General features: G+C 44.5%; 1 protein-coding gene across 1 annotated transcript in view; it reads right to left on the bottom strand.

The window, feature by feature from the left end:
* Positions 1-2,566: 2,566 nt before the first annotated feature.
* Positions 2,567-27,639, bottom strand: part of AVEN (apoptosis and caspase activation inhibitor) — a 683,185-nt gene continuing 658,112 nt past the window's right edge. The window contains exons 5-6 of the mRNA XM_069208985.1: positions 20,905-21,271; positions 2,567-5,640 (exon numbers count right to left, since the gene is read on the bottom strand). Coding sequence (XP_069065086.1) covers positions 5,501-5,640; positions 20,905-21,271 — 507 coding nt within the window. The 3' untranslated portion in view covers positions 2,567-5,500. The remainder of the gene's footprint in view (positions 5,641-20,904; positions 21,272-27,639) is intronic.

Below are 27,639 nucleotides of genomic sequence, written 5' to 3'. Positions count from 1 at the left end.
CTAATTCTAAGTCTTCAGGAGCAATGCTGCCAGTTTGAAATATTCTGGTTCTGGGTGTAACACTGTTCCCCTTTCCAATGTTAGTAGATCATGTCTTTTTGGAAGTCTTTGCCATCTTCCTGGAGCTAGCTGAACTATCTAAGAGTACCACTTTGTCTTGCCCATTGCGGTGCACTTAAAATCATGGTCATGTGACCTCTCTTGCATTTGTTGATTACTTTGTCAAACAGAGGAATTTGGAGGAATGCGTATGCAAATGTCCCTGACCAGTTTATCAAAAGGTCATTCCCCAGAGGCTGTCTGTGACGTTGCCTGGACGTCAAGTTTTAGCATTTTGCGTTCCAGGGTGCTGCAAACAGATCCATTGTTGGAGTGCCAATTCCAGAAAAATATTTGTACCACCCTCTGATTGCGTTCCCATTTGTGGGAACATGAAGCCAGTCTACTTAGTCTGTCCACTCTGTAATTGTCTTTCCCTAGTAAATGTATTGCTTGAATATCCATGTTATTTAGAACTGCCCATCTCCAGAGCTAGCATTGAGAGGGGTGGAAATTGTGTTCCCCTTTGTTGATGTAAATATGTGATATTGTTATGGCTTGTAGTGGAGCCATTTGTTTGCAGGAGCTGATCCTCCTCTAGCTGCTTGTCCTCTTCCTCTGGCCCATTATCGAAAGGAATTGCTCCCTTGTTGCTAGTACTGCCACCTTTTTTTGTGAGGAAGTGGCTTGTGTGCCACTGTTGAAGCTTTGATCTGAACTCCCCAACTGGAAGGTACCCCTAGAGGCTGGTCTTCTTGCTGAGAAAGCATCAGCAGATATGGATTCATTGCTTGACTTGGCAGCAGTGTTTCCAAGTGGTAACCTGGCTGACGTTTATCCTCTTCGAATTAAACTTCTCTGCCGCATTTTATTGTCACTGTTGTACATGCCAATATCAGGGGGTGAGGGTTTAGATGGATAGGTTTCTACATTCTCTTCAGGCGAATCCCCTTCCTACTCTTCCTTTTGAGTTTCCACATAATCTCCCTCTTCTGAAGGTTGAAACATAATTTGTTTTTCTGCCTCCTCATAGAAGAGTTCCTCTTCTTCCCCTTGAGGCACTGGTGTGTGAGTGGGTCAAAATTCCTTGACTTCTGCCTCCTGAAACGCCTTTGTCATCAAAATCTTTTGAGGAATGCTGAATCCCTTCAGACTGTTGTTGAATTCTTTTTTCTTTTGTATTAGAGCAGCTATTTTGGCCTCCAGCCTTTTCCTCTTCTTTTTGATTTCGATAGCCCAGTCATCGGGACTGGTCAACAAGTGTTCTCTTTTTTATGTTGAAATTTCCTCTGTCGTCTGTCCTGACTGGGAGCTGCGCTGACCCGATTGAAAGTTGTGGCCTTACGACGACAAAACGTCTTTAGCCCTTCCGTCCTTCGACGAAACATGTTTTTAGGGGGGTTTTCTCCGCCAGAAGCCCCCATGAGGGCTCAGTGGGACTCCCATTCGTGGGGCATACCTGTGGCCAGAAAGCATTTTGACACTGAGGCTCTCTTTTGTCCCTGTGAGTCAGATTTTTTCGACTTGGGTGTCTTGGTGGAGGTTAGGGATTCTCCTACTTCCTTTTGGCTCTTCTTTTGGCACCTCTTCTTCGAGCCTGATGATCTCCGAATCACACTCAGAAGACTCTTCTTCAACCCTCTCTACAACATTTTCATCCTTGTTGCTGGAAAGTCCTAGATTTCGAAGGGATGGTGCTGCGTTTTGCCTTGCATAGCTTGGTGAGCCATCCTTTGCCACTCTCTCACCCTAGCGTCTGTGGCGTAAACACGGAGCAGGCGTTACAATCTTCACTCTGGTGGTCGACAGGAAGACAAAGATTACACACTGGATGTTTGACTTTCTGGGAGTATTTGTGATGCCAGTTCTTGCAAAATTTGAATGGAGTTTTCTCCATCACACCACGCTGGGAGCCCCCATCCAGGCATTCTCTGCAGTCCGTAGAAGTAGAGAAAAAATAAATATAAGCTTGCTCTTTCCTCGTTTTAGTCCACTCCGCATCGATCATATTGAGTTCTTCTTACTTCCAAAAGGTTTTTGCAAAGTTTTTTTTCAGCAAATTCTTCCAAATTCTTCCTGAGTTGGGGACGTCTCTACAAAAACATCCAGACCCAACAGCAGAAAAAAAGAATCTGAAGATGGCGAACTAAGGTGGAAACATTTGGAAGAAGTACGACGACGTCACAAGAGGATACCAAATGGTGCTTCCGTCAACGCCCACCAACAAGCAAAGGTAGAAAAAGAAGACAGACTAGAAATTTGGTAAAATAGCAGAAAATGTCGGACCCAACCACTAGATGGCACAGCATGTGAACCCAGAAAAGATTTGCGCTGCAAAACTAAGAATTCATTTTGTTCCTTGACTTTCAGTTGGTAGCTATTGTCAAGCATTATAGGCATTATTGAAGGCTTATATCAGGGAGTAGCGTGAAGAATGCTAAGTCTGAGCATTCATCTTCGTCAAGTGTCAGACCTCACATTGCAAGACATAACTTTCAAATTATTACAACCCCAGACACAGACACAGTTTCTGGAGGCACAGTGTTTAATTTTATCTTGTTTGAATGGGTCACAAAAAGTGCACAGCATGAAAGAGTTCAGTCTCTCTAGAACACACCTGATGTATGGGTAGGTGAGGCATTTCAGAGAAAGCAAAAAAAGGGACTTCTTTAAAGGTAATATTTTGGCCGCTTTATATACAAGATGGAAGGACATAATGTGGCACATGACTATGTAACAGGGGGTTTTATATCTGGTTAGAAGTGACCACTCCCTGAAAATGACTAAGGCTAAGCTCATGAGGAAAGTTAGACACAAGGCATAACTTCACATTACAAGCAGACACAAAATGCAACATTAAGCATACCATTAACTCTTTGGAAGCTATACTCCCTCCTTTATGTCTTCTTACAACAGTCATCTGACACACCTGGTGTAGCGAGTGTTTTACAGGCTGCATTCCGCTCCTTGAAGCACGTGATTCGTGCAGTGTTCACCGGCTAGTTAGTGTACCTACTTGTACTAAGTACATTTAAAAAAATGTAGGGACAAAAAAAAAAAAAAAAAACACAAAGCCAGACAAAAAAGGCATGGTCATCCACTGCTCTTGGTCACTTTGCCCAAACACTCACCTGTTCCAGTACTTGAGGTTCATTACACAAAAAGCAAAACCACAGACTTTGTGACCACAAAAATGTTTCTGCAATGTACAAAAGTTACATTGTAAAATAGAAAATTAATTTAAACTCCCAAAGTAACAATTGTGATTCATTCTGAGACACAAATGAAAGACGTGATTGGGGAGGCAAACCTTTGATTAGTTACCGCCATCTAAATTGGGCCTTCATCACGAGTTATCCGTAATCTTTGATAGGCCGGGTAATGGGAGTTACTGGGCCACTCGGAATTGCAAGTAATGAAAAAAACCAGCAGGCCCACATGGTTCCCACCAGACACCGCTCAAGTCACCCAAAATCTCTGGATGAAAATCCGGACAGGACTGAGGAACTCAGATTCCACATTCCTATGTGGACCTCAGAGTCAAACTCAAAATAGTTCAGTGTTCGTGACCTCCAGAGACACGGTTCAGCGGGTACCAGCATATCCATGAACCTTAGTTACCAGAGAAGTTAACAGAACACCTATAATGGGCCTTTTGGGTGGTCACTGATTCACAAGGGGAAACTGTTCCTGTGGGACAGGCCAACTTTTGAACTTTGGGCAAACGTCTTTGGGAACAAAAGACAGTGCTCCATGGGACTACTGCTTGTTCCTTTCCCACTCATATCCTTCCTTCTTAGTGGACACTTACATTTATTAGCCCATGCCCAAGAGATAAAGACTTCTTTAAAAAAAATATATATGGTCATTTGAAGGAATGCGAACACAAGGATGGAGGTCCATTGTCCCTACCAGACCCCCATCCCTGCATTAACAGGAATATCGCAAAATGTCACTTTCCTCATTAATATTACGAGACAGGAGATTATGAGACCTCCTGTGAATATTTATTTGGTGATCTGACTAATTAATATATCAGTCACATCGCAAAACGAAGATCTGTTCGCAAATAAACTGGAGTGGTGAAACGCTACTGGGGGGCTCATCACGAGCACCGCTCCACTGCGGGCAGCCAGCCTGCTTAGATAAGGAAGTCATCCCAAGCAATTTGATTAAATAGACAGATGTGCTTCTAGCCGCCATGAGGCTACCGGGGAAGACAATATTAGCCAGTTTAGTGAGCAGGATTCTAGAAAAAGTGCAGACTAATTTTCCACTACAGAAGATGCCATTTTGTTAATTCTCTCCTTGTTTACTTTTGTATTTAAAGACGTGTTTTACTATTTGTTAATCTGAGTTTTTGTAAGGAAAACATTGCTGTTATCCTGGAACATCTCATAATTTCGGCAGACTTGTGCAGAAAAAGCCCTGTATTCAGCAGCAGAAAGGTGACCGCTGTGATAGAAGAACCATGCAGATTGTGACAACACCCCATCAGTAGCTTCCATGAGTGCTCCAGAGAAGTAGTTCTCTGCAGGGACGTCATAGTGAATGTACAACCACACATTGTGGGCCGCATTTCCTAAAGTTAGGGATGGCGCTCACGTGAGGCAACGCAAAGTATCACATGTAGGCGTTGCGCATGGGCTTATGCAAAACTGTAGTAAATGTGCATCTATGTGTTTTAACAGCTCTAAAAAAAAAACATGCAAGACCGTATCATGCCAACAGAGAAACTATGGAAAAAGGCCTTTTCTGAACTTAAAATGTGCGGCTACAGATGCAGAAGCATCTCTGCCACTGGAGGGACATCTCCAAGCTAGTAGGATAATATGGGTTTTTCTTCTTGTATGTCTTCTCTATTTGCAAGAAACCCAGCTTTACCATACGAGTTGCCTTCTTCCCGTTCACAGTGCGGTCACATCAATCAATGTCCTGATTTCAATCATATATACAATTGCGGACAATCTTTTCCTCTTCAGTAGCTCTGGAACTAGTATGTAATCACTGCACAATGACAGTACGAATCAGCCATGACGGGAACCTCTGCTGGAGATACCACGGTTGTGAAGTTATTGATATACAGTGCAGTCCATGCACCCAGTCGAACACCCTAGAGGCTTTATTTGTGGTCAAAAAATGGACAGAAAAGCTTGTTCTCAATGAACTTGGCACCATTTCTAGGTGTGCAGAGTCTTTTCATCACGGACCCTGAGGTTTTGGCTGACATTTGCCCCCCAAATCCACCTTAATTTGCAAATCGCGATTTATCTGCATATTGTATGTGATGCGCAGCTGATAAAACACCAGATCTAGCCAGGAGGAGCTTTGATTGCGCCACGCAACCTAGTATATGTCCGAACAGTTCTCCAAAAGTGCCTTTGGCTGGAGGCACACTTGCCCGACCCAAACTTGCTAACTGATGGCTGTTGCGGACTCCGGCGTCAGGTATTCCTAATGGTCAGGAGATCATGCTATCTAGCCAGTCCTCTAGATCTTCTTCCGTCACCTTAGGGGTTGTGGTGGGCTGCTCGGCGGAGGAGACCACTTTGTTGTCTTCAAGCACTTCTGCTTGAAGTGGAGCAGGAGGAGTAAGGGGTACTGAAACAAAAAGCAGAGAGATTGTTAAAAGAGAATCTAGCGCATTGGCGCTGTTACAGCGAAACTGTCACAAAAATAATTAACGTTTCTGAGAAAGTCAAATGGGGTGATTTATCTTAGCGGACACAATGTACACTTCAAAGGCTATTGATAAACTCCTGTATGAAATACTTCAAAATATAAGCAGCATTCAAGTAAATGAGATCTAGGGCAGTTCGATACCCATACGAGGGTGTATCAATCTACCTGCACAGTGTAACTTCTCAAGTGCTCGCTTCCCCACCGCCACAATCAGGCCAGAGAAGGTTTCCCAAAACGATGCATGGAGGAGGGTGGGCATTTTACTGCTACAGAAGTGAACATTAGTCAAGAGGGGCAAGGGGAGGATTTGGGGAGGATTTTCACCGCCACAGGAGCAGTTATTAATTAACCATGTTCAGTAAGTCTGCTCTAAGGTCACCTGCTGCCTCCACACTGAGCCCAAGGTAAGGTACTCAAACGCAGCACAAGGGAAAGTCAGCCAAAAGGTGAGGCCACTTCTACTGCAAAGCCCACTGGGGTCGCCGCACTGATCTTAAGAGAAGGGTTCTTAAACACAGCATGAGGGAGTGTGCAATTTCATAGGTTGGTGGGTCTTCCAACGTTACATGAGCAGTCGACATGGGGGAGCGTGACCTCTCACCTAGGACACAAACAGCTAACTGTAGCTGGTGTTGGTATGTTTGCTACTGTGTAACACAGAATGAGACAGTGGGTTTCTTGCTGCTGATGAAGCACCCATATTTTATTGGGGACAGTATATCTACACTATTGTCTTCTTCCAAGCCCTGAGTCCCAGAGAAGAGATCTGAAACACACCAGGATGGTGGAGGTGGGAAGAGTGTAACCACTACAGAAGTAGCCATTTCTAAACCTGATTGTCTTGTGCTTTGGTGTCTTCAGCCACCTCCAAAGGTCTACAAACAGACTTTGGGAGGCAGTGGACATCATACCACTAATGAAGCGGCCATTTTTAATTGGGGTCGGAATGTCTGCAATTGTGAAACACAGCATGGGGTAGGGGCCTCTTCCCACTAATGAAGCAGATATTTTTTAATCGGGATGGCATGTGTGCTCTGATGTCCTCTGCCGCCCCCGTAATGAACCCAAGGGAAGTGTTATGAAACAATCCATGGGGAGGGTTGTCCCTTTAACCTCCAAAGAATGGCCATTTGCAATAGAGGCCGCAACAGCAGTAGTTGAATGTCACTGTCATTTGACGGCTGCTCAGCAACCTTTGTGGAAAGAGCAAAGAGTCTTGGAGCAGCTCCCAGTGGACATGTGTCGACATCATTAAAACACTGACTTAATTAGCTCTCGTTTGTAGGCACAGTAATGATGGTTTTTTCCTTTAAACGTATACGTAGTACTGCACTAATGATATCATTTCAGAAACACGTTTCTTAGCACTCGCTTTACAGCCTACAACCAGCTGGAGAAAGGAGAGGATGCCCTGTCCATAGTCCCACATCGTGCCAGGTGGTGTGCGGAACGTGGGGCACCTACCTCCTTACTGCAAGGTTGCGGCAAGGCAACCAGCACGTTTGGAGGCTCTGCCTTCAGGTCAAAGGTTGTATTGTACTGTGTTATAACATTTATTTAGCACTTACAACCCCTATGTGGGAGCTCAAGCACTTGCCTACTTAGGTAGCACGCTACACTGTGTAGGGTGTGTGGTTGGAAGAGTGTTGTCTTTGACTGGATCCTAAGAGGCTATGTTTCCATGTTATGCATGATGACCACTGAGGAGCATTTGTTGCAGCACTTACCAGTGTGATAGGAAAAGAAGTGCAAGAAACAGACAAGCAGGGTATGTCTTCAGTAAGCTAGCAGCTCTGATCAGCTCTGCAAGTCCAGTTTTGAATTCCTTACGGTCACAGCCCGCTAAGCTCATCATAGCATAAGGTTATCCATTCAGAGATTTTTCCTTATATTTATGGTCCTAAAAGTCATAGGCTTGAAGAAGATCTGCTGATGGACTTTGTTACAGTTATCCCATATATAATTATTATTATGAAATGTCAAGAAGGGGTTACAGTATTTATCCAATTGGGACCTACAGTGGAAGGCTAAATTGTGGCAGGTCTCTTCTGTTATTCCACGCCTGGTCAAATAGTAAATGGTGGTTTGTAGCTGTGGACTGGTACACTACTGGGTGACAGGCATGAACTGTAGCTGTTCTGTCCAATGTGAGTGTAAGAGGCCCAAGCAGCATCGAACAATATAAATAAAATATTATGCAGCCTGTATGAACTACAATCCACTGCACAAGAGCTGAGCACCTAGTATTAGCATTAGTGAGGGCCTGGTGGGTTATGTCTGAATTTACATTACTAAATAATGCTCAGGCTAGACACAGGTCAGCCCTTCACAGCTTACCTGGACATAGAAACATGTTAGATTGTTGCCAGCATAAGCAGAGTGTGCTGGTTAGAGAGATGTATGTCTGTGGAATGTAGATTGTATTAGAAGGAGAAATTATTGTACCTGGTTCTACCTCAGGGTTTTGGGAAGACTTAATTATTTTGGAAACATAAGTTTTCACCTCTCTTCTGAATTATAAGTGTGCGCTCCTGCATGCTGCTAATCTTGTTTGCTAGTGAGTTTGAGAGTCTTGTACTGAGAAGTTGGTGCCTCCCATGGCAGCAGCAAGGTGATCTGTGGTGCAAGCCTCGAGCACAGTTTCCCATTTTGTTTGTATAGCTTGAATTTAACTTGTAGGTATAGTGGTCCTCCTTCTTGCAAGGGTCTGTGGACGATGCAATGCCGTGTATGTTGCTCATCTAGCTAAAAGAAGCTAGTGGAATGCATGCAAGGCAGAGAACTGATGACACCTGGAGTGGAGGTGGAGGACTAGAGACGGTGGTGAGGCGAGTGATGGGGTACAGCATGTGCGTGCTGCAGTGTAAGGTTTCGAAATCCAGGCATATTTGCACCACCCACACACATTCTACCTCACAGTTCCTGACCTCACTTCTAGTGTCTTGAAGTCTGGCGTAGACTTGTTCTCTGTAAAAGCACTGTGTATGTTGGGGGGAACGCGAGCACATTAGCTATGCTAGCCAAACACAAATGCCACTTAGCAGACACAGCGAGTGAGGCTATGGGCAGCGGTGGGGCAGCATACCCAAAGCCACATTAGCTACATAGCCCTTTGCTGCCACAATGTTGTATGGCAGATTACAGATGCAAGATTTTTATGTGTGTGGGGTAACATGAGTTACAATAGCCACAGCCCTCTTTTCTGTCACAGAGCAGAATGACTGGCCTCAGAGGCTGGGGAAGACTGAAGACTGGTGCAGGAGCAGAAGCTGCTCTGGCAACTCCACTCTTTCCTGAACATGGGCGGTGATGGGGAGGTAGAGGCAAGACCTGAATGCAGGACAATCAGTCACAAAAGACAACACTTTCCTGTACATAAAAGGTCCCAGATTCAGAGGCTGGACATAGATGCTACATTGCTAGTTGCAGCCACCTCAGCACTCACTGCTGTCACTCTGCAACAATTGCAATATTTGCAATAGCTAATGTAATCTTTCCTGTTACAGCGGCACATGCTCGGTCTCCGATGCTCCAGATGGACCATGACGCAGGAGCGTCAGCAGCATTAGCCACACCCCTCTATTTAGTACATGAAGCTATGAGGCAGATCTGGAACATGCATGTGGATGCAGGTGGGCCAGTTGCAACAACCACAGCACTCTTTCCCGTCACAGAGGCGCTTGCTTGGTCTCTGATGCCACAGGAGGACCTTGATTCAGGAGTGGCAGCTGCATTAGCCACACCCATCTAGTAGTACATGAAGCTACAAGGCAAGTCACGTATCTGGAACATTCATTTAGCTGCAGGAGCATCAGTTGCATTAACCACAGCACTTTTTCTTGTCACAAATTTGTATGCTTGGTCTCAGATGCTACGGGCAAGCTTTGATGCGAGAGCGGCAGCCGCATTAGCTAAAACAATCTATCCAGGACATGAAGCTACACTGCATGGATTTAGATGTGGGAGCACCAGTTGCAACAGCAGTAGCGCTCTTACTGGTCACTGAGCTGCATAACGCAAACGTTGAGGGGCAGGACCTGACTGGAGATGCAACAAACTACAAGTATCTTGCAATATCGTATTTATTTTGCTTTTGACGCTTATGAAAGGTCTTCTATCAAAAGGCAGCTGGGGCAGTAGACAACTTATAATAAAAGAAAATAAAAACAAAAGAAGGCTAATGTATGTTTGTTTGAAAAAGTTAATGAAAGTAAAATGAGTAAGAACCAACGGATAGAGCTATATTCAGTCAAATTCATGGCCTGTCGGAAGTCCGAGTGACACAGAAACATCCGGGCCTAGCAGCAAGAGATTAAGACAAACGTGGGGAAATGAGGCTGGAGAAAGCACTGCCTCATAACACAGGGATGTCCTACGACATAATGTAGGGATGTCTAAACGCAGAGTGCCCTGTTCCTCCTTTCACATAAGCACCCAGAGATGTTTAGCTTACCACTAAAACAGGGTGAAGGGTAAATCCTTGAAGGAAGAGCAGCAACGTTTGTAATTAAGCAAAAGGTGCAAGGAGTGTGCGGTGGTTATGAAGAACCATGGTAGTGAGATCAAATGCATGTGTACCCAAGGCACTACCTACACCTTCCCGAATCGGTAGCATGGACTAAGTCAAAGGGTGATCTGAATTTTCAACCTCATAAAAAAAATGAAATATGCTGGGCCAGCCACTCGAACCCATGGACACACTAACTGTATGTTTCACCAACCAGGATCCACCCACAGACAACATATTGTCTCCAGAAGTTTAGTTCTCTCTAGAAGTTCGTATTCCATTCAATAAGCAAGCTTCATCTATCGGCATTGGCGAGTCAGAAAGCAGCAGCAAAACATAAAGATCATACAAGTGTTTAGAAGAATACTCATGAAAATCTAAACACAACAAAGAATGGGGATGAAAAAACAATCTTGCCTAGGAAGACAGTTTACAGATGAATGTATATAGGAGTGAAAATGGAGGCGTGTAAGGCCGTTCCAGTGGGATGGCGAATACTGCAGAAGGTCAACTCCATCACATCCACCTGCTTCCACACCCTCCGACTCCTACGGCAGATTTTCAAATGGATACCAACCGACTGCCGAAAAACCGTGACACATGCCTTAATCACAAGCGGGCTTGACTACGGCAACCCCCTCTATGCCGGAACCTCCAAGAAGATCCTAAGAAAGCTGCAACAAATTCAGAATGCCGCAGCTAGACTTGTCCTGAACATCCCCTGGTGAGAACACATCACAGGACACCAGAAAGATCTCCACTGGCCCACCATCGAGAAGAAGATCAACTTCAAACTCCACGTACACGTCTACAGAGCCCTCCACAACATCGGGCCCAGCTACCTCAACCACCACATCACCTGGTACTCCCCTTCCAGACCTCTCCGCTCCGCCCGGCAGTCGCTCACCAACGTACCCTGCAAAGAGAGTCCTCGGCAGCAGGAAGATCTTTCACCTACCTAGCAGCAAAAGGTTGGAAGACCTTGCCTCTTCAGCACAGACAGTCACCATCGCTACCTCAATTCAGGAAGGACCTCAAGACCTGGCTCTTCGACTGAACTCCGAGGACCTACCCCTCAGCGCCTTGAGATCCTATGGGTGAGTAGCGTGCTCTAAAAATATTTGATTGATTGACTGTTTAGGGTGTACCTCTGTATTACACAGATGGATTAATGCTTATATAATTTATAGTTGCTAGAGGGGCCTAGAAGCGAAACAGTGCACGTATAATAGGATGGGTGGACAGAGCAATTTTCAGCTAAGGCTGAGCTGCTGCATAGTATAAAATTATTATGTGGTGTAGTTTTTTGTTCATCGTACTGCCAGAAAGTTTTCTTTGCCATGTCCAACAAGTACAAAGGAGCCATCAGGAAGCCCTCAGTGATAGTGGTTCTGATGGAACACTGCCGGAGCTCAGGCCTTCATTCAGCTGGGATAGCAACTGATTCCTAAGACCTCCTTTGAATAAGGCTCTTAGAGGTTAGAGTCGTTAGTAATGATATTACTTCTATCATTAATGAGTTTTCAAATGTATTATTCGTTATTGGGGACACGGACCCTGGGTTTCACAACACCACTTGTTTCTGGGAGCGTCATACTGTTCATTGTTGTTTTGTTAACTAGGCCACCAAGTTGTTCCATCAGGGATGATCTGTGATTTGGGAGAATGGATGGTGTAGCGATTGGTGAAGTGTCTGGGTTGTCTGGAATGTTGGCCCACAGACTGAGTGAACACAATTTGTGTGGCAGGTTGCTCACAACGTTTAGGTATTATGAAGACTTCCATTTATGCATACAAGTTTCTTTTTAACAATTTTATTCTGGGCCTAGGTGAAATTTTAATTATGTTGGTATACATTGTGTAATTTCTGTAATTTTACTTTTCACTTGGACATTCACAAAATTACTTCATTACACCACATCACGTAACCAAGCCGTTATTTGCGAAACAATTATAGTCCGGGAACAATGTGAACAACCAGATCACGCCTAGCATTGCTCGTGGCAAGTACACGAATGACAGGAGGACACATTTGTACTAAAATACAGCTCTGAATGATAAATTTGCATTTTGCATAATTGTACATAATTTTCCAGAAAGTTTGTGGTTACGTGAAAGCAAGATACGCAAATTTCACACATATCTACTTTTATGTCCATTTTCTGTAACTCTACAATGGACAGTAGCTTACGCCCCTTGGGGCTAATTAAGTGTATATGAATACCAGAGGTTAGCACCATGCATTAAACTCTTAAATGCCACTGCCTCGGCAGCAGCCTTTAGAGACCATGCAGATCACAAAGCAATTCAGGTCTTTGTAAAAGAGGCAGTGGGGGGGCTTTAGACAAACGCAGGAACAGAAACAAAATTCAGGCGGAAGGAGAGTCGTGAATAAAGAAGGGGGAAATAAGGAAATGTGTAAAGAGGAACAATCATTTGCAAGCTTAACCAAAATGTAAAAGTTAAAAGGGTAAGTGCCAAAAATTGAGATAAAGTCCTTCATCACAGACAGAAGACAGTTATTCTAAGGGGCTTAAATGGAGAGCAAGTCCTTTGTTGCAGGGCTGAGTGCTAAAATTGTTTGAAGCACGAAGTTTCTGTAACTCTGGATTTAGACAAGGATGTCTTTAGTTTCCTGTTCGGCCTTGGAAGAGACTTTGGGAAGGGGCAAGGGAAGGTGCTTATACAGAAGCAAGACAACATTTCAGATGTTAGTGGTTCTTTGGTTAGAATATACAATCTGGCTGAGGAGGCAAAAAAGAAGTGCATGTCCATCTGCCCCCACTACTGAGTTATTTGTAAACACTGACCTACAATTCGGAAAAGGCCAACTCTGCTTTTGTGGCAGAAAGAAGAAATATAGTACAACTGAAGATAAGCCCCAAACTGCAGGCAGTCAGACATTAGGGGGATCTTATGTGGAGCGGTCTGTTTAAAAGCGTTGGCAAACATTTCTCTAACTTTGCAGCCTTATATTGTGCGCAAAATATTTAGAGATGGAGGTATTTTGGTCAACGCACAAAGGGAGTTTCAGGGCCCACTTTCAAGTTCAGGGAGAGGATACTTCCATATATTTGATATTTAAATTAATAGAGAGTGCAAATACTTAGAAAGAGTCCTTGCGCTAGTAGAGAAGCCAGTAAGAAAGCCAAGAAGCTTTACAGGGATAAAGTAAAGTATTCAGTAATTTGTAAAATGTAGTCAGGACTTTCTCAGACCTAAGTTTAAAGAGGAGATCGTCCCAGTCCTTGGCAGTGACAAATGTCAAGGTGCTGCCTCCCCTATGGGCCGTTTTGTACCTAGGAATTGTCTCGAGGTGAGCTGCACTGGTAGCGGTGCATGCAGAAAAAAGTGAAGTCACGTAATTCCTGGGCGGCAGTCTATGGATGGCCCTAAGACAGGAGCAGAGTGCCTTAATAAGCAGCGTTTCTGGATAGGAAGCCAGTGACAAGAGGTCATGCTGCAGGTAACATGGGCATATTTGTTTTGTCCCAGAATGAGCTACAGAGTTCTGAATTAACTGAAGTCTCTTCAGTAAGACTCCAGACAGCCGTCAAAAAGGGTATTGCAATAGTCCAGCCTGGAGGTGATGATGGCGTGAACCACAGTTTTTGTGGATGAGTTAGGCAGTAGAGATAACATTTTTGACAGGCATTTCATCACTGAGAAGCAGGTCTAAGTGAGTTCGATGGTATTGGCTTCGAATTTGTTGCTCAAAGATCAGTCAAGGCTCATGGGGGAGGAGGAAGAATGCATGGTTTGGAATTAACAACAAAAAATAATTTTGAAAAAAAACGTACTTCCTCACCGCACCACTCCATTGTCCTCACTGCAGGCACAGGCTGCCATGCGGCCAATCCTAATGCTGCTTAAAGCTGCTGGCAGCATGAAAGCAGCATCAGGATTGGACGGAGCACCCTGGCTTGGCGCTACACGGCACATTGGGAGCCTCTGCCTGCTCTCTCCAACCCGGCAACACAGTGCGGGGTTGGAGACAGCTCAGTGCGCATGTGTGTTTGGCCGGCCCGAGACGGCCGGCCTAACATACATGCGCACTGAAGTTGAGTGCTGAGCTCTCCCCCTCCGTCCCTTTTATCGTCTGTGGTCCCGCCCCTTTTACAATAAAACCATTGTTTATTATGGTTTTATTGTAAAAGTTTTGCAGCTGCTGCCAGTGGGGCGATCTTTCTGCACCATAGCCGAAGAGCCGCTGCTGTCAAAGATTACACCTAAGTTGCAAGTTCAAGGCGGAGGGGGTAGGAACATGGCCAAGCATGTCAAGCCACAGCTTATGTGACCTTATTGAGGAATTTCTAAAAACAATCATCTCCGTCTTGTTGGAGTTGATCTTAAGGACCTGGGGCCCATTCACTGGGCAGCTGAGTAGAGGCAGCTTCTGAGCTGGATTTGGAGACTCATCACATTTCCACTGAGTCGGAGAACAATCTGTGTATCATCGGTATGACCACAGAGGCCAAAATATTATGACCTTTGCAAGTGGGGCCACAAAGATGCTGAACAGTTTGGGGCTCAGACAGGAGTCATCTGGAACACCACAGCTGAGACCCTTAAATTTAGAACAAAAGTGACCCAAGCTGGACATCCCGAGAGCGACCATTAAAGGAAGGAAGCCAGCCAGGTAACAGCAAGGCCTCTGACTCCAGAGTCCAGAATCATACTGATGTCATTGCATGAAGAAACCAGGGCTCTCTCTGTGCGGAGTTTAGATCGGAACCCAGAATGAGAACAGTTCAAGAGGTTCTGATCCGGCATGTAGTTAAAAAGTTGCCAGTTTACAAATTTTTCAGTAATTTTGGCAATCAAAGGTAGAAGAGAAAATGGATGATAGTTTGCCAGGTCTGCTGGGTCGTGAACAACTTTTTCAGAAGGGGGGTATGAGTGCATGCTCTCATGAGCCAGGTACTACGTAGGTTGAGGGGAGTGCCAGATCTCATTGGGTGAAGTCTACACACAATTGCTTCCTCACTGAATGGGTTGATAGAATCCACTACAGGACGAACATTGTTAATAGTTTCCAACAATGCTTGAGGTGTATGCTGAAAGCAGTAGGGGAGTCACTAGAAAATGCACAGAAAATCTTAATTTTTTCATGGAAAAAGCAAGAATGGTGCGAACCCAATTCTGGGTAAGGAGTTACCACAGAATAAGTACAGGCTGTGCCAGTCTATTGTATAAAGCAAAGATTTAGTTTTCCAGATTGTTGGCTGAAGTGATTCGTTCTTGGTAATAGGAGGCCTTAGTGGTGTTTAAGAGCTATTTGAATGTGTTTAGCTTTATTTTATGTACAGATGTGTGCTTGGGGTTGTAAAAGCATCTGTACAGGTTAAACTGGCTATGTACTATGGGGCAGAAGGCATGGACAGAAAAGAGGGGTTAGAAGGCTTTACAGAAACAGTTGTGTCCAACAAATTGAGGAGCCAGTTGTTCCAAAGGGCTACAATGTTATTAATATCTTCAGAAGGAGAAAGTGTAATATCTTTGGGCGTAGAAACCAGGTGAGATACATTACCTCTGGCCCAAGAACGGTGGGAATAAACAGGTAATGTCCGAAAACCACTCTAAATAGGCAGAGGAAGCAGGGTGTTGGGGTACATGGCACTATGGGTCGACCAGGTCTTTGGAAGACAGAAAATGGACAAGGTATGATGTGCAAAGCAGACGTCAATGGTGCAGCCCGGATGATGGGTGGGACCCTCAATGAGCTAATTTAAATTAAGCGCAGTACAAGCGCCAATATACTTTTGTGTTTATTATATGCCTGGCTTGCGGTTTACAGTGGTGGCTGCCGAAATTTATAAGTGGAAGGGAGTAAGACCAAGCCATTACCCGGGTCAGCCCTGCCAAGTTTTCCAGGTTCATATGAGCAGCTGTTCCAGTCCAGGTTTTTCATGTGCAGCACAGTGTTTTCTTATTCCCCTTACATGGAACAGGGACTGAGAGTCCCAGGATGCAAAGATCCTGGATAGGAGAAGCTTGCAACACAGAGCTGGGACATGTGGAACCTCAGTCACTTCTCTCACAACTGCACAAGACACATCATGTGTCCTACATCCCCTGTACGAGAAGAAAGGGTGGTGCGTTCTCACCACAAAACCACACCGCACCACCAGATGGTCTTAGTCTCAAGCCACGAAGGCGGAAGAGGACAGCTGTTAATCAGCTGCATTGAGAATCACGAAGAGTTTGCTTAAGGGCAATTTTTCAGAGTAAACAGTCACAAAAAGTAGGAGACATTCCTTAGGCCGGAGAAGATCCCCGTAAACGATTTAAATGTGAATTAAAGCATTCGCTTAGAAGTAAGATATGCAAGAGTTGGGGATGCCTGGTGCACATTTCTTGCATCATTATCCTTATTATATGGCTAGAAGAGGTTGCAACAGAGACTTCCTGTGAGCCCACATGCTCAAGTGCAATATCCACATAAAGATCATGTTTTCATGCTGTGATTTAAGTTAGCAAATGAAGGGTTGCTGGCTAGCAGGTGTCAAGCCTTTTCTCAGAAGTAAAATGAGGGAATTAATTATACTCCTAAACTAGAGGAATTCAGTTGAATGATTGGCAGCCTAATGTGCTCAGTGATGTGGTGGGATCAGCACTGACTCCTGACGATCAAGTGAGGCGATGGTGCCCTGGGTGAGAGTCAATGCTCATGACTGACTGGTCCGTCAGAGCAGAATGGGTGGGTGTGGCCCGGGCACAAAAGCCAATCGCAGGAACTAAAGCAGCTGGAGTACCGCAGATCTGGATTGCACTGAGGAGCAGCTCCATGGTGTCCGCCCTGAGCAGTAAGCACGCAAGACGTGCACCAGTGCTTAATTTGTGAATAAAAACATGCCGGTGTCCAAAGCCCTCCTCTTGAACACGCGGCTGCTGCAATTAAATGTGCAAGCACGGAATACTGAGGCAGCGTAATCCTGAAGCCATCTCGGGCCTCTTCAATACATTTATAGCCATTCCCTGCCCCCTCAGCTCACTCTTGCAGGTTTCTCCTTTTGTGATGCTTTTTTATTTTTCTCTTCCCCGTCTTTTCCATATGTGTCTTTTGCTCGCAGTAAATGCCTGAGATCAGAAAAATAAGTGCTGGTTCCCAAAAATAAGTGCTGGTACCTCCCCAACACACCCCTCCCCCCACACACACACACACCGGAAGCCACCGGCTCAAATTAAGCACTGAGCACACCTGCTGCACGTGGATTATCCTAGAAATAGAAGTTGCGGACTCTCACACAGCCACACCCCACCCAACTTCCATAATTAAATCAGGAACCCTAAAGAGCAGCGGAGAGGTGAAGCAAGCCCTTCAGCTGCTGCCACCCACTGTACTGCGGCCACACTGGCCAGACCTCTGACTAACAGGACTGGCGCTCTGCTGACCCCACGCAGGGCTGCAGCAGTAAGCGACCCACTTCATACCTCGCTGTCGCCACTTTGTGCAGCCACTCCTACAAGGCAGATGGCGCTCTCCTCCCTTGTGCCTCAAGGGCGAGGACTAGACGGCAGGACGAATCCTCACCCCTCTCTCCCAAAAACAGAAATTTGATAAATTCCACAACAAGCACGAAGCAGCAAGAACTTCTTTAGAAGCTGCCCCATGGTGTGCATTCTTCCCCTTTTGCCTCCTGCCTGAAGCTGGTAGGGCAACACCCACGTCAATTAACACAAGCCCCCCTGCTTTCAAACGTGGATGGTAAAGTCCCCAAGGAGCACAAGATGTAGGATTACAACCAAGCCTAGTAGAAACAAGATGCATATTTTTAAGGGCTGGTCAATAGAGGAGTAATATCTTGAGAGAGAAATCATGATTGGGCGAAAGTCAATGATGGGGCCACAGGCTAGAATCTGAATTTTGGATGCAAAATTTGGCTATCATTAGAGAAACAGTTTTACACGAGGACGAGGTGAGATGAAATGGCACCGATGAGCAGGACTCTTCAACAATCTAGCATGCAAAGATCCTGACAGATGCTCTAAAAAGGAAGCCCGTGATCCTCTTTTGTAAATGTGAAAAAGAACTGAAAGGCTGTGTGCCTTCAGAAAACTAATGACAGTTCCACTCTGACTCCAGGGAGCTTGAAAATAATGAAAACCTGGAATTATGTGTGCACATTTCTTCAATTTGGAAGTTCAGGTGGCAGAGAATAGCTGGATCTCCAAGCAGGGCTGTGTAGAAGGTATTTTATGATATCTGCTTTGAGAAATGTCAGACATGGATCTCCTTCGAAAAAACGTTGTGCTCAATCAGGAAAGAGAAGCCACAGTTCTGACAGCACGCCTTTACGTTTTGATACCTGCAAGAACACAATGTCAGAACTTTCTCCAAGACATTTTGGATCAGAGAATTTTGAAACTACAATTTGTTGTTGATGTTCAAACTCAGGGCCAGACGTTTTCACTTAGGAATTTTACATCAATGTAGTAACTCATGCCTTTAGTCTTGCAAACATGCCAGAAACCTGAAAGGATTGTCTAAACACGTGAGCAAACGCCTTGCCCCTTCATCATTTATATAAATTCACCCTTAAATTTACCAGGTATGGCTACAGCTTGTTTCCCAATGAACCCCACAGCCTAAGGATGTTGACATTTGCCAAGGATGTCCATTAGTGGCAGTGTGGGACAGCAGCTGGTACCTTTGGTAAATCACGGACACTCGTCTTCCTACCGCTCCACTTAAGGATCAGGAGGCAGAGCACTTTTCCCTTCTGCGGGTTCCACACCACACTCCACGAGGCATAAGGCGCGCGATTCCCATCTAGGCTTTATAATCTCACTTCTAATACTCAGAAATATTTACATTCTTAGGTCAAATTTGCCCACAAGTATCCGGTCTTTAAACTATCAAGAGGAAATAAACCACTACTAGGTGTAAAAGTTGCGCACAACAGAGAGTTTGATCATGCATGTGGGTTTAGAATTAAGCAGAGAACGTTTATATTTCTTTGGAGTGAATATATAATTTAAAAGTCCCTGAATTTACTGCCACAGGTGAGCAAATAGAGGCCTAAAGATACATGTGGAAGCAGGAGTGCTATTTGTGTGTGGTGCTTTGGTCTAGTTCGCAAAATCCATAAACTCTGTTGGAGGCTCCAAGTGAAGCAATGTATATTTAAAATTACATGTTTCCACAAGAGCATTGTACATGAAGTGCTTCATGGGTTGTATTCGCTTCTTGGGAACACTTTATCCAACGTCTACCTCAAAATGTCTTGGTACCAATTCCCTCCACTATCTGCAGTCATAACGGGCATCGATCCCAGTTATATGAGGACAGGCTAGATATCAGCTGCACGAACAAGATACACGATGAAACAGCCAAAGGGGAGGGATGCTTTGGGAGATAGCAATGCCTTTCTGGGGAGAGAGAAAAATGGGAGGGAAATCCAAGGCATTAGCGAGTCTAGTGAAGACCAGGAAGAGAGGGGACGCTGCATTTAAATTTCACAGAGAGCAGGCATGAGATGATTTTAGAGAAGTTCTTGTTTATAAAACACTGGAACTTAAGCTGAATTTTTCGAGCCAATGGGAGACAAAGTAGTGAGCAGAACACCAAAGCGATGCGTGGCCTCCTCTATCGACCAGAACAAGGCGCAACCATGTTCTGAGCCCTTTGAGGATAATTTGGGATGTCGGATTAGATCAAATTCCTGTAGCACTGTCTGGAATAGAACTCTGCAATGACATCTGCAACACAATGATTTTGGATGTAAGATGCGACACAGGGTTTTATGTGGAACAAAGAACCGTAAAATGTGGGCTTAAGGAGAGTAGTTATCTATAAGTGAATAAGGCATAAAACAAAGATGACCAGCTCGCGGGGCACTTAGAACCATGGGCACTGATGCTTATCTTTATCTGGAAAACAGCTTCTTAGAGGAATGTCTCATTGTAGGGCGAGCAGCCACATTGCCAATGGATGCGAAGACAGGAAGACTAGAGCCTGCTGACAGAATGGAGGCTCAAGCCAACAGCAAACCTTTGACTTGACCTTGACCATCTAAGGACTGCTTAACTGCCTTGTTGCAGGGCACACCTTGCTGGGGTGGGGCCAGTTGGCAGAACGAACAACCTGCAACATTTTACTTCAGAGCCATTCCTCATCCATACTGAACACTTTAAAAAGGACTTTGGTATACACGTGAGGAAGAAAAGATACTCTAGACCAGTGGTTCCCAACCTTTTGATTCCTGTGGACCCCCACTTTAACAATAATGGAACCCAGGGACCCCCACTGAATCATCATGGGAATCCGGGGACCCCCGTCTGAGTCATTACTGGAAGCTGGGGACCTAATTTGTCAATATTTGTTAATATTTTTTAATTTTCTAGGCTCTGGCGGACCCCTTGAGAATGCTTCGCGGACCCCCAGGGGTCCCCGGACCACAGGTTGGGCTGCTCTAGACCACATTGGACTTACAGGCCGCAGGGACTATGCATCCTTACACAGCCGGGCATTAGCTCTGCTGGAAGGTGCGTCTGCATGCAGAGGGAGAGTCACTCTGCCACATTCATGTACTGTCAACTATCATTCCCAGCTCCACTCATGACAAGAAGACAGTTTCTAAAGCTACCAGAGGGTTGATCTAGCAGCTTTAACAAGTGGAAACGCAACACAGACAAAAGGAATTAGAATTACCAAAAGAGAAGTCATGGCTTACCTTCTTCATTGCAGCTAGGATCCATTTTTAAAATTAACTCAGGTACGAGGGAGTCCTGCGCTGGTTTACATGTGTCCGCCTTCCCATCAGTGACGTTCTCCTCTAAACTAAGGAGCAAATCAAGCTCTTTCTCCAGATTTTCAGCTTCTTGTGGCAGCAAGGATGAGTTTTCACGACCAGCATCCGATGACTCCATCAGGTCTCCCTTTCTACCCACAGGTACGATGTGTGCAGCTGCCTCTTTGACAGGGGTGGATGGTGGAGGTTTTGCTCCTGCATATAGTGGAATCCCAAACTTTGGAAGAGTAGAAATGCTGTCTTCATTCACTTTTGGTTTCATTTGAGGGAGCTCCAAAGGTGTTTCCTCCTAAGATTGAAACGGAAGCTTAGGTATGATTGGTTTACAGTTTCAGTCAGCAAACTATTTTTAGCAACAAGTAATCTACACATAAGTGAGAATAAAAACTCAGAACCCCTGAAGCAAGACAGAAATGGTGCATATACCAACATCCACAAAGAGGAATGTAGTCAGCTACAAAAATCCAAAGAACATATTTGACTCTGGATTTTTGTAACACTAGAAAGGGGTTTGTGTGTTTAACTTGCCATACTGTGAATCCGGCTCCCTGGGCTCCTTCACTTACTGAAGCAACAGTGTGTACAGCAATTAACATACTAGAAAGTTCTTCTGCTTGAAGACATAAAAGAAGGACTACTATGCACCACTGAATTTAGTCTATGGCTATAAAGTTCTCATCAGGAAGGTGGAATTTACCGTTCAACACTGGTGGACCTCTGGGCTTAACTGGCTGCAGCATGATGCTACGGGTGGGAAAAAAAGGGGGCAGTGAACTCTGGGTGCCCTACTACTACCCTATGATGATCACCTACATCCAGGAGGGAGCTCTATCCCTACAAAGACAGCCCTGGGACACACTGGAAGAGCCGTGGCTGACGTTGCAGTGAGAGTTCTTACGTTCCTATGGTAAAAACCTAAATTTGTCAAGAACATAGATTATATTGTCACAGGCAGTAGAGGAGAGGCTACCCTTCCACGACTAGTAAGTATACTGCCACACAGACAGATCATTCAGCGGCAGGAAAAAAACTGATTTTGACAGGGAGAGGTTGCACAGCGACTGCCCTATGTTGCCATCCAGAGGGGAGAGCCTACATTGCCACAGCCACATCCTGCATTGCCATTTCCCACATATTCACTGGAACTGAGAGTGAACATTTCCTCCAGATTTCATTGCCAACGAACTCTCAGGAAAGCGCTTCACATCCTTATCTCCCATGCACAGGCTGCACGGACGTGCCCTTCATTGCTCTTTTTAGCAATTTCAGCTTCTTCACTGCAACAAGGGTTAAAAAAAGAAAACAGGCATCTTTAAAGAGAAAATGTTACTTTATTTTGTAATCCTAGTCCTCTGTCACGGATATCTTCTTATTTTAATCCCTAAACATAACGAAATCACCATTTATATGTAGGATCCAGGGACAGGCACATTTTCATAAATGAGGTACGTAATTTGACAATGATAGAAAACCAAAACAGGGAAGCAGGTGGCACTGTTTTCTCTGTGTTTACACACACAGCAAAAATCAACATACTGCACTACAAAATATTTTTGGATGATTGCCTCCTTTAATGTCTTTAAAAAGCAAAGCATGAACTTAGTGCGTACTAATGTGCGTGAATTAATGGAAAAAAAAACCCTGAAAAATCACACTGGAGGAAACCAAAGAATGGAAAACTAATTTTAACCCATTGCATGTGTCAGACGGCCTAGAGCCGTCCAGCGCTACAGCAGCGCTACAGTGCTCATGTGTGTCGGACGGCTCAAGAAAGGGATTTCCTTTCTGACAAAACAGCCTTGGGAGCTGACGAACAGCTTCCCCAGCTCCCGAGGCTGTTTTGGGTTTTAAGTGAAATGACAATCAGCATGCACGGCGCACTGACGTCATTTCACTGAAAATTAGAGTGAAATGAGCCGATCGGCTCATTTCACTTTCACTGCCTGGGTGCTCAGGGGGCTATCTCAGCCCTTCCGAGCACCAAGGCAGGCGTAGGGGGTATCACCAGAAAGGCGAAAATCTCCCCTTTCCAAAGGTACCCCTCCCTAGTGGATCCCTGTTTGGGGATCACCTCATTAGAGTAAGCCCGAACCAGCCCAAACAACAGGGGGCCAAGGGCTTTTGCTCCCTCTGTTGTTTTTGGCCATATTCAGTCTTTCTGCCACCTGCCCACTAGGAATGAGGGATTACTTTTTTATATACATCTGGGGGAGGGGTCTGCCCTGAATAGGCATTGTAATGCCCCCACTCCTCCCAAAAACCGTCACAGTCTTTCTGCCACCCTGGAGGGGCAGTGGTTCGGGCAGAAAGTCCACTAGGCACCAGGGATTTTTTTTGGTAGTGTAGGGTTAGGGGCTACCCAGAATAGACATGGCAATGCACCCCCTCAAAATAAATGGGCACAGTCTTACTGCCCCTGTGGGGGCAGATGGGGATTATTATATCCAATCCGTACCACAGGGCAGGCAGAAAGCCCACTAGACGCCAGGGAAGCATTTTTTTTTTTTTAAACATAGGAATGGAGGCAGCCTACCACCATGGGCGGGGGTATACCCCTCCACTCTAACTGAAGGGGGAAACAATTTTTCTGCAAATCATCCCGGGGACCAATGCGTCTCATCCCAATGGCAAGCAAGAGGACTATTTGACTCTTTGGGTTTTGATTTTACAAATGGACCAAGAGAGCTTGGCTCAATCCCTATATCATCCCCCTTGCAATGGTGAGCGGCTGCACTTTTTGGACTTGGGCGCCCTGCCACATGGAAAAACCTACCTGACCCAGACACTTCTGAAAACTAAACATCTGAGAAGTCTAGGGTGGTGTGCTTCACATGCACCTCATCATTTTCGTACCCGCAATGCCCTGCAAACCTCCAACTTTGCCTGAAATCATGCATTTTCCCTACATTTGTGTGATGGAAAGCATCCGGAATCTACAAAATTCCTACCACCCAGCATTGCCTCATCTGTACTTATAAAAACTCTGCCTCGCTTGCGTGGGTGTGCAAAGCAGAGTCAGCTTAAAAACATATGAAAGAAAACTGCCCTTTTGGAACCGCTTTGGTTCCCCCTTAATTTCTACACATTTTTGGCTCTTCCCTGTCACAGGCACTTGACCCACCTACACAAGGGAGGCATCATTTGTTTTGTTTATCGGAGACTGAGGGGAATGCTGGTTGGTAGGAAATTTGTGCCGGTGCAGTGATTGCACACAGAAATATGAGGAAAAAGTTTGTTTTTTTAGCTAAATTTGAGGTTTGCAGGGGATTCTAGTAGGAAAATGTTGGGGGATCCATAAAAGGCACACCTACCAGGACTCCCCAGGGTGTCTAGTTTTCAGAAATGTCTGGGTTTGGTAGATTTCCCTAGCTCGTCGCCGAGCCCGGAATGGACAACATAGGTGCCCTGTTACAAAAATAAATCATTTTGTGATAGATAATTTTGATATCCACAATACGTTTTGGGTCCTTCCCTGTTGTGGGCAATTGGCCCACCCACACAAAAGATGTAGCATTTTTATCTGGAGCCTTGTGGGGGGAGGTATGACACTGGTTGATAGGAATTTTGTGGCTCTCCTCAGATTCCAGAACTTTCCATCACAGAAATGTGAGATAAAAGTGTTTTTTTAGACACATTTTGAGGTTTGCATGGCATTCTGGGTAAAACAATCAGATGAGAGCCACACAACTCACCCCATCCCGGATTTCCCTGGGTGTCTAGTTTTTAAAAATGTACAGGTTTGCTTGGTTTCCCTAGGTGCCAGCTGAAGTAAGGCCCAAAATCCACAGCTGCATACTTTGCAAAAAACAGGTCAGTTTTGCATGGAAAAATTTGATGGATCCATGTTGGGTTTTGGGCCGTTTCTTGTCGCGGGCACTAAGCGGACCCACACAAATGAGATACCATTTTCATTAGAAGACTTTAAGGTTTGCAAGGGATTCTGGGTAAAACAACCAGGTGAGAGCCACCCAAGTTACCACCCTGGATTCACCCTTGGTGTCTAGTTTTAAAAAGCGTATAGGTTTGCTAGGTTTCCCTAGGTGCCAGCAGAGGCAGGGCCCAAAAACCACAGCTACCCACTTTATAAAAAAAAGGGTCAGTTTTGTGTTGAAGGTTGCATTTTGGGCTGTTTCTTGAGGAGGACACTAGGCCTACCCAAACAAATGAGGTACAATTGTTATCTGGAGACTTAGGGGAATACAGAATAGTAGAACAAGTGCTATTATCAATTGTCTTTCTCTGCATTTGTACCTTCCAAATGTAAGACAGTGTGTAAGAAAGAAGTAATTTTGAGAAATGCTCTCTAATTCACACACTAGTATAGGTAACCATAAATTGGTAGATGTGTAAATAACCACTGCTTCTAAACTCCGTATCTTGTGCCCATTTTGGAAATACATAGGTTTCCTTGAAACGTATTTTCACATATTTTACCAAATGAATTATTGCATACCAGGGACACAATGAAAAACCATTGCAAGGTGCAGCTCAGTTATTGCCTCTACGTACCTAGGGTTCTTGGTGAACCTACAAGCCCTATATATCCCCGCAACCAGAAAAGCATATTCCATAACAGTATGTTATTTTTGAAAATCTGCCATACTTAGAAGAAGTTCCAGATCAAAACAGTCACAAATGGTTGTTTTTTTCAACTCAATTTCAATACGTTTTTAGTTTAACTGCTATACTTTATTTGGGAAAACCTTGAATGATCTACACAGCTGACCCCTTGCTGAATTCAGAATTTTATTCTACTTGTCAGAAATGTATAGACTTTTTGGGATCCACCATTAGTTTCACACCTGTTTCCACCACAAACTGGAAGGAGGTTGAAAGCACAATAACTAAGAAAAAATGTCTATGTCCCAAAAAAATGCCAAAACTGTTGAAAAATGTGATTTTCTGATTCAAGTCTGCCTGTTCCTGAAAGCTGGGGAGATGGTGATTTTGGCACTACAAACACTTTGCTGATGCCTTTTGCAGGGAGAAAATGAGATGCTTTCTTCTGCAGCACTTTTTCCCATTCTCCCGAAAAAACCCAAATGTAGCTGTATTTGGCTAATTTCTCGGTCCCCTCCATGGGAATCCACAAATCCTGGGTAACTTTACAATCCCCAGGGTGTTGGAAAAAAGGACACAAATTTGGCATCGATACCTTACGTGGACAAAATGCACTGGGAGACTAAGTGGAAACTACCCCAAATAGCCAAGAAAAGTCTTAGAAGTGGGTGTGGGGGAGAAGGGGGAGGACAAATTAAAGAAAATACAAAAAAAATTAAAGTAAACATTTTAAAGGAAAGCTATTGTTGAGGAAAAACCCCAAATTACATTAAATCTGTGTGGAGTTTATGACTACTGTGGGGGTTTTGGATTCAGACATGGGAAATGTTTAGAGTGATGCACGGTCTTTAGGGTTAGGGATAATTGGAGTTGGGTCATAGAAAGGGGTTTATCGCTTTCAGAGATGAGTAGAGTGTAGGGGTGGGAAAGGGTTTTTAGGGATGAATAATAAGTGGCGTTTACGTGTCTGAGGTGTTTTTAGGTTTTACAGTTGGGTGGAGTATAAGGGTGTTGAGAGGTTTTAAGGTTCATGGATGGGCGTTGTTTAGGGTTGGTGAGAATTTTTAAGGTTCAATTAAGAGTTTTTAGGGTTCAGGCAGGGGTGGAATTTAGGGTGAAGAGGGATTTTAAGGATTCAGAGATGGGTGGAGTTTAGATGTAAAAATTAGGTTTTTGGGGTTCAGGGATGAGACATATAGGGGGATGAGGAGTTCTTAAGAGTCATGGATGGCTGGTGTTTAACAGCAGTAAGGGATTTTTAGGGTTCTGAGATGGGTGGAGTTTGGGTGTGCTGAGGTGTTTTAAAGGGCACAGGATGGGTCTGAGTATAGAAATGGATTTGGAGGTTCAGGAATGGGTAGAGTTAAGGGTAGTAAGATATTTTATGGCCCAGGATGGTGTTTTTTGGGGTAGAAAGGGCTTTTAGGGTTCAGGGATGAGTGTAGTTTAGATGCAGTGAGGAGTTTTAGGGGACAAGGATTGATGGTGTTCAGGCTTTGTGAGGGGTCAGCAATAGATGGTGTTTATGGGTGGTGGTAGGTCAGCAAATTAAAAGCATCTGGAAGTAAGTGTTTGACAATATAAAATATATGAATATTAGGCACTGACTTAAATATCTTCAACAATACTGCTTCTGAAAGTAAGACCTGCAACCATTGCATTTATGCTTAAAAAATAAGCGTTAAAAAGCCAATTTCGACCAAAAGGACATTCTATGAATTGGTTTCTACAAAAAGGTAAATGCCAATTTTCTGAAAATTTCCATAAAACAGTTTAGATTACATGGTTTCTCAGTAATGGTATTTTATGAACTCATGTTTCTATGAAATCACATTCAACCAGTGCATTTCTGTACTCCTTTTACAGAGAAAGATGTTGACTGTGGTTCTTTAAGCTATCCAAATTATCTGTTGTCGCAGGAAGCAGAGCAGTGTCAGTCAGCATAAGAAGTCCTGCTTACTGATATAATTAATATTATTTCAGATTGCCACCAAATTTAAGGTGGAGGAGAGAAGGTTGTTTGAAAATGCACAAGATACAGACTATGTAGAATGTACATTTTCTTTCCCCATTATAAGTATATTGTCTATATTCGCA

Source organism: Pleurodeles waltl, chromosome 9 (assembly GCF_031143425.1).
Source record: "Pleurodeles waltl isolate 20211129_DDA chromosome 9, aPleWal1.hap1.20221129, whole genome shotgun sequence".
Lineage (NCBI taxonomy): Eukaryota > Metazoa > Chordata > Amphibia > Caudata > Salamandridae > Pleurodeles > Pleurodeles waltl.
The sequence above is the reverse complement of the archived record's forward strand: the minus strand, read 5'-3'. Positions and strand labels throughout refer to the sequence as shown.